General features: G+C 40.3%; 1 protein-coding gene across 3 annotated transcripts in view; it reads right to left on the bottom strand.

Moving 5' to 3' along the window:
* Positions 1-1,491: 1,491 nt before the first annotated feature.
* The window catches only part of LOC117555917 (serine/threonine-protein phosphatase 2A 55 kDa regulatory subunit B gamma isoform), a 22,635-nt gene continuing 16,355 nt past the window's right edge, over positions 1,492-7,771 (bottom strand). For 2 of the 3 annotated variants that reach the window (XM_034230983.1, XM_034230981.1), the window contains 3 exons: positions 6,576-6,745; positions 4,003-4,094; positions 3,155-3,449 (listed from right to left, as the gene is read on the bottom strand). In XM_034230983.1, the coding sequence (XP_034086874.1) occupies positions 3,155-3,449; positions 4,003-4,094; positions 6,576-6,745 (557 nt within the window). Of the gene's footprint in view, positions 3,450-4,002; positions 4,095-6,575; positions 6,746-7,771 lie in introns of all 3 variants that reach the window. The other variant, XM_034230982.1, reaches the window with a different exon arrangement.

The raw sequence follows: 7,771 nt of genomic DNA, 5'->3' as shown, positions 1-7,771 counted from the left end.
TGCAAAGCAGCTCACCCAGTGAGAAGACTTTTGGCATAATGTGCCGATTTGTACAGATCCTGGAGATAGAAGGACTTCAGACCAACCAGGGAGTTATCTGATCAGCTTGGTGTTCAATGTAACTCTTTACCATGGCTCAGACTTTGTTACTTGCAGTTACAGTTTCTCATTTTAGATTGTGCAAATTTTGCATTTGTTTTTACATGTTCTTTGTTCATGCTCTTTATCATTTTTCTGAGTTGGAAAGTTAGATTGCATCATAGTTTACTTTATACATATTTGTATTCTTCAGTGGTGAAGTATATTGCAAAGCAGCTCAGCCATGTGAGAAGACTTTTGGCACTTTTTCGTTTTTCGTTTTCTGAGTTGGAAAGTTAGATTGCATTCAAAATGTACAGAAATACTTAATTTTGTTAAAGCTTTTTATAAAAAATGCTTCTGACCAGAGCTTTGTTTCCTTGTCATTAATGTTGAACACCACCAGAGGGGCTCTCACCTGAAAGGTCTCTGCTTCATGTGTCTTCAGCAGAAGATCTAGACTTTGATTGCTATATTTTCAGTTAATATTGACCTTACTGAGCTTTAGCCATATCCGCTGCCTATCATAACAAATGTTAAGTACAGTGAACCTTTCTAAAATATACAGTAGTAAAGAGACAAACCCACCAGCATTATAGTAGCCAAATTCTTGTTTGTAGGCTGTATATATAAAATTGACTTGAAAAAGTTGCTGTTTTTAGAGTACTGGCACCTTTTTCATTCCAATTCAAGCACTGGTTACTTATACTTCTACTCTACTACAATTCAGAGGAACATCGTGTATTTTTACTCCACTACATTTATTTTGTACTTTTAGATACTTTACAGATTTGGATTAATGATGTGAAAGATAATTAACACTTAAATAAGCAATTAAATAAGACTTTAGGAACACCCGGAGTAAAATGCACACGCTACCCTGCAGTATACAAAGTCATTCAAACTAGCTGCACCTTTACCAGCTTTGATAACACTTTAATGATCAATAATTATAATCAAAACATATGATATATATAATTCTGAAATGGACGAATCTGCATAAAGAGTACTTTTACTTTTGGTATATTTAATTATATTACTACTTTAAGAATATTTCGATGCAAAGTATCCGTTTGATTGCAGGAGTTTTACTTGTAACAGAGTATTCCTACACTCTGGTACTTCTACTTTTACTCAAGTACAAGATCTGAGTACTTCTCCCACCTCTGGTCAGACCTTGTTAACTGTCAGTAAACAGGAGAGGGATGTCTTTAGAAAAATAATAATAATGCATTCAGTGTGTGATGCCACTAGGTGGAGCTTCAGACCACTATCTTCACAGACTGTAATTATGAACCCAAATAGGCCAATATAAATTGAAGCAATAACGTGCGCACATCTCCATAATGGCACCGCCGATTACTGTCGCTGTCATCTAATTACATGGCAATAAAAATCACAGATTTGCGCTCATTGGATGCAATTTCGTTGAAACCTTTATTCAGAAAAAAACATATTAACATTATTTATAACTGTCCATTTGACAATTTTGTCAACATACATAAACACAAAAATATGTGATTCAACATTAGTTTGGTCAGGACGTGGTGGAGTAAGATTGACACACAAAAAGATAAATAAAAGAATAAACTGTTCTCTAAAAATAAACGTCTGCACATCAGCAAAGTAATCTGTGAGGAAGGCTGGGAAAATGTAAGTACCATCTCTGCTGTAGCTTTAGAGGCAATCATCGATACAGATGATTAAGGATGTTAAAAAAACAAATACATGTCAAAAACAGACTTGATATATACAGACACCATTTAGGCCCTTTGATATTTTTTTCTTTTTTCTTTTAGAGAACAACATTAATGAAAACATTCCCCATTCTTCTTGGTTCTCAGTTTCAGTCGAGAAGAAACTGACTCTTGGACAGCTCATTCATAATGTACATGTAAGTGTATGAACCGAACACTGGTAAACATGCTTCAGTGTCCGAAGACACAAATAAATGTAGGACAGCTCGGTCATCTATGGTTACTCGTGCTGCAAGGGGCCCCGGGGCCCCTGAAGCCTTTGTACAGCTGGGTCTAAATGGTTAAGAAGGCAGCCACGTCAGTCAGTCAATTTATAAACACCTAGGCTAAATTGGTTTTACATGCAGCATCTTTTTGTTTGATTGTTGACATTATTTAGTTCATTTTCATTTTTTTGCTTGATTTGAGTTGTAATTAATTGCAAAGTAGCACACGACATAGCCCGAGACCAGAAGCAGAATCCACAATCAGAGAAGTCGCAGGACTTGTTTCTGCAGACAACATTGGTGACTGAAACACACTGTGGAAAGATACGAGTGTGTGTCCTCATATTAGGCAATGGTGTGACCTCTGCTTCTATCTGCGGGACGGTAAATGTTTTACCTCAATGAACACGGTCCAGTTAAGCTCAGAGACGTCTAGGTGCACTTGGGTTAAAAGGGGAGGGTCCTAAATTCATCCTTGCACATCACACGTATCATTTTAAATTGTCATCATAATAACCATCATTAAACAAGAAGTAACCAAACAAAAGAGGGGGTATCTGATCTGAAATCAAACAAACAGCTAGTTACATAAATGCCCCATTTGTCATCAGTGCCACAACCACAAAGGGTTTTTGTCTACACAAAACAGTGGGCAAGGGATAAGAATAGGCTTTGCTCGAGCACACACATACAGAAAGGAGAGGAGGAGGAGGTGGAGAAAGCAAAGAAGAGCCTGAAGAACAAAATAAAGACAAATTTGTAAACGTCACTCTAGTCTGGGAGGGTTATCCCCTTCAGAATCTGAGCTGTAGCAATCAGCACACCATCAAGCCCAATCCAGAAATCCACAGTTTGGACAATTTTGCCATCCATAATCCATTTTGTAATCCAGCCAGATCCCTGTCTAGCCCTTTCTAGGTCCTTTCAGTTCTGGGAGGCTGGGGAGGAGGAGCAGGAGTGTGTCGAAGAGTGTACCGAGATGTGTGTGTGTTTTCTGATCGCGTGTATGGGTGTGCTAGGCATATTCCTGTGTGTATGTCCGGATACGTGTACATTCTGGCATAGCTGTGTGTTCAGGTGTAAACTAGTTGTATCCGCCGCTGACATCCTTCATTAATGTAACTCAGAGTTGAGTTTGTCCTGGAAGATATACAGGTTGTTGGTGGCAGCGATGGCGATGATGTTCTCAGTCGGGTGCCAGGCCGTGTGGAGGATCTTCTTGGTGAAGTCCAGGCTGTCCACGCTGATGTCGTCCTTCCGCCGCTTCCCCCCCGCCGCGCAGACCCTCCGTGGCTTCAGGACAGCTCGGGGTTTGCTGCTCTCCCTCGACGCCTCCAGGGTTACGTCCCGTTTGGTGTTGCGGTCGAACATGCGGAAGAAGTTGTTGTAGGCTCCGGTCATGATCACACTGAGAAGAGGAAGAGGAGAGACTTCACAAACTACCCTTAACTCTCAACAAACAGGGTCCCTTCCTCTAAATTACAAAAAGAACACTTAACTACTGTGGTATCTGAACATGCAGATGATAATAATTGATCTTTTTTTATTTGGTTGGGTTCTGAAGATATTTTAAATGTATGTGTTGCATATTTAGATATTTTACTTAAGTAAAGTTTTGCAATAATGCACTATCAATTCATGTAAGTGCAGCATTCATAATTCTACCTACATTCTTGGTAAAAGTATTATCAGCAAATGTACATACTAGAATCTAGATTATCCAGAGCAACCAGGACCCTGACATTACTGCGGAATTTTCCAATATAATATTTTAAAACAGTAACTATCTGCATGGTAAGAAACTGCAACTGGGTAGGTAGGAAAATAGGACTTTTTATCTTTCGATCAACTGACCTTTTAACTGTTAACCTATTTATTAATTATTTATTAACTTAAAAACCATTCCACAAACGTTTTTAATCTTGGGACTCAAGCATAAAACATGAGAACACTTCAGGTACCTGTCCGAGCCGTTCCAGGCACACTCAAACTTGTCAAAGATGCAGTCGTTTTCGTACAGAGAACACAACTTGCTGCGGAGGTAATCGTGAACCTGGAGGAAAACACACACACACACACATTTGATTAAAAATGAGTCCAGAACAGAGCTGCTTCACTCTCTATGTAAACTATAAATAGAGTGAGTAGAAGAAACACACACGCACACATTCGAAGCTCAGCACAGACAAAACACATTAAAGTTGTAACACAAACCTCCCTGAAGGCAACTCTAATGAGACTCAACAGAAGCCCTGAGCAATACCAGGGCCAGGAGTACATTTTAATCTAAACTCCTCTCCCATATCAGTAAACCCATTAACATCCAAACCCTCCAAGGGCATGATAATAGACACACGTGAACACACACACACACACACACTGACTAATAACTCTTTTCCCTTGTGCTTTCATTGTGTCAGCCCGTGATGCAAGGAGTTGAAATCTACACTTTCCTCGCTCACAGTGCTCTGCATTAAGCCCCCTATTTTCACATTCTGCATAAAGTCAGCAGTCAAAAGTCGCCTGGCGATCAATAAATGGCCAAGCTGAGGTCGGCTCATGGCTGTACATCAAACCAGGTGACATTTTAGTTTTTCCCTAAGGGTCTTTCTGCTCGGGGGTAAATTGGTACAGAGTCAGCTGAATATATATAGTCTTTTTTCAAGTCTGCATGATCCCATGATTTACAGTACAGTGCCTCATCCTTCATGGATTTGTGCATATTTGTCATGTTCTAGAAGGAATAAGAGTGTACATTTAGCTAAATAAGCGCAGCTTAGCCCTGAAATCCCTTTTTTCTACCCTCAGTTTACTCCATTCAACCTCTCTGATGCTTGTTTCTCCTCCTCTCATTCACCAACTCTACCCTCCTTCTTCTCTCTTCCTCTCATCACACTTCCTCAAAAACCCTCACCTCTCTTCCCCCCCCCCCCACCTCTTCCTCCATCTCCGTGCTGCATTGCAGATCTAGGTGTCGGCCGCTGTGTAAGGTATCCCTTCTTCCCGTTTCACTTTATGAGTGGAGGCTCTGGCAGACTATAAATAGCTCCAGTGCGTCTTGGCCTCCCGGACTGGCCCTCACAAGTCAAGCAGCCACACACAAAAACACACACAAACACACACACACACACACACACACACACACAAACACACATACACCAGGAATACTAAACACACGCTGAAAAAAAGAGTTGATAGATACTTCTTCTGCACATGAATGCCTTATAGAAGCTGTTGCTGCCTATTGTAAGCACTTCAGAGTCAAAGGTTAGATTCATTTATTGTGAATGGGAGAAAGATAACAGGCAAAAAAGAAAGAAAAACTCTTTTAACAGCTTATTACTTTTTTTACAAAGTTTACATTTTCAACAGCATGTCAAGGCCACTTCAACTCTATCCCACACACACAACATAATGATAATTGAGTGTTTTCTAGCATGTATTTATCTGCCAAACTCACATTATCTGATGCATCTACAGATTATGGCCAAAGTTAAAAACGTAGAGCACAGCCAGGCTTCCTGGTGATGCACTGACAAGAATCTGAAGTGAATGATCTGGCTCGTAATCAATCCAATTATCCTTAAAAGGTTTTGGAAAAATCTAATCATCAGCAGGCACTGTGATTCTGAAAGTCTTCCCATGGATTCATTTTTGGGACGATTTATTCACATTTCCAGGATGACAATGTTTTCAGTAAAGGGACAGTTAGTGACCTTGTTGGTCAAAAACACTGAAGTGTGAAGGAAGTGAACGTTTTAAAGAATGGTTCTGCCAAGAGTATATTAGAAGAAGCACAGGACAGAACTGAAGAAAAATCCCCCTCACAACAAACATCTGAACTTTATTGTATACGATTTAAAGATCTGCACCAATGAAAGTAAAAACCAACATAGCGTCCTTACTACTACAAGACCCAGAAACATATTCAATACTGTTTGGATAGAGCACTTCTTAATCTCCTTAATCTAGGAGTGATGCACACCATGAAGCCAAAAGATCGGTCTTCATCTTGTGTTTTGCATTGGATTGTATCTGGTGTATTAAATGTTGTTACAGCAAATTAAGAAAATTAGAATTACAATGAAATATGAAATGTATTTATGGTACACACAAAGGCTTCAAACGTAATTTAATATATTTGTATATCAACAGGGTGTGCCATTGGTTTGCTTGTTCTCACATGAGTGTCATTTTATGTACGTTTTAATTTGCGGATGTGGTTTAGTGAGTAAGCGTGACTTTGTGGCATGAAGGAGTCGAAAATGAGAACTGCAGGGTTATAAAGCATCATTGCATTTTACCACTCAGCTGATGAAGCAAACAATACAGTGGAGTGTCTCAACGGATGAGTAGATCCAAAAAAAAGAATGTGTAAATGCCTCCTTGACTACAGATCAGTTCACCTTGCTCAGAGTCATTTTGCTCCCTGCCAGAAGGGTTCTTGTTATAGCAGCTACGCCTATAGATGATATACGAATTCTCCTGTTTTGTTTATTTTAACCTCATTTTTCACATGCAGTCCCACACACACCTGGTATGTCTCCAGGGGCTTGCTCTCCATGTTGAGGTCCCAGACTTTGGCAGTCAGGTAGTCTCTGGTGAGCAGGTAGCGACCGCTGTGGCTGAACTTCACGTCCGACACGGAGGAGATGATCTCGGAGAAGAAGGAGCGGGCGCTGGGGTCCTCGGGCTCCTCGAACACTGGAGAGTGGGGGAGAGAGGGAGAGGGGGGGGAGAGGGAGAGGAGGGGGAGTGCTGTTAAACCCTGAGGATGCTATCTTTGTTTTTATCATACACAAAGGTAAATGAATATCTTGGATGGGTTTACATGTTGAGGTTTGTGTTGATTTATGTTATAAATGCTTCTGTGTGCAAACATCAGCACATTTGGAAGGGAACAATAAGATATATTTGACAAAGCACCTGGTAAATACAGGCCATTGAATATAACAAGGAAAATTAATCCCTTGCTGCTCGGCGTGGAACACAATTTGCAGTGTTTTTTGCTCTAGTGACTCATACTGGTCAGAGCTGTGAAACACAAGGCATACTGGCCATTTCAACTTGGAAGGACACAAAAAGAAGAAAAGAAAGTTGGGAAACCATAAATCTAAAGTATGAGAATGTGCCATGAATTGAATTGGTGTCCCTTAAGGACAGCAGATGTATGGGATCACTAACCCTGTTCTATATTAAAGGTGGGGTAGGTAAGTTTGAGAAACCGGCTCGAGATACACTTTTTGTTATATTCCATGGAATGCTCTTAACATCCCGATAGCAATGAATATCTTAAGTGCTTTGACAAAAAATCCATACAAAAATGTCATCTGTGGAAGCCGTAGTACTGTAAAAAGCACGACCAATCATCTGAGCCGGCCCAGCTAAAATAACTGGATGGCCTACCTGCCTGTCAGCCTTCCATCTGTGCACAAACTTATCTCGTGCTCTCAATGGTCATGTGCGCGTTCCTGTGTGTTGGAGGAGGGGCTCTGTAAGGAAGTGGCAGATTTTTTCCAGCTGTGTATTTTCAAATTCTAGCGCACTCGAGCTGGTTTCTCCAAAATTACCTACCCCACCTTTAATAGACATGCTTTGGAAAGGAATATTAATGTGGAACGCATTTTCCAAACGGGACATACTTGGCTCCTCAATGGTTAGGAAATCAAACTTCTTTCAGGTTTAAGATATAAATGAACAAACTTGATATGGTTTGATTTCATTAAGATT

The sequence above is a fragment of the Gymnodraco acuticeps genome, unplaced genomic scaffold (genome assembly GCF_902827175.1).
Source record: "Gymnodraco acuticeps unplaced genomic scaffold, fGymAcu1.1, whole genome shotgun sequence".
Classification (NCBI taxonomy): domain Eukaryota; kingdom Metazoa; phylum Chordata; class Actinopteri; order Perciformes; family Bathydraconidae; genus Gymnodraco; species Gymnodraco acuticeps.
This window is presented reverse-complemented; position numbering and strand designations above follow the sequence as displayed.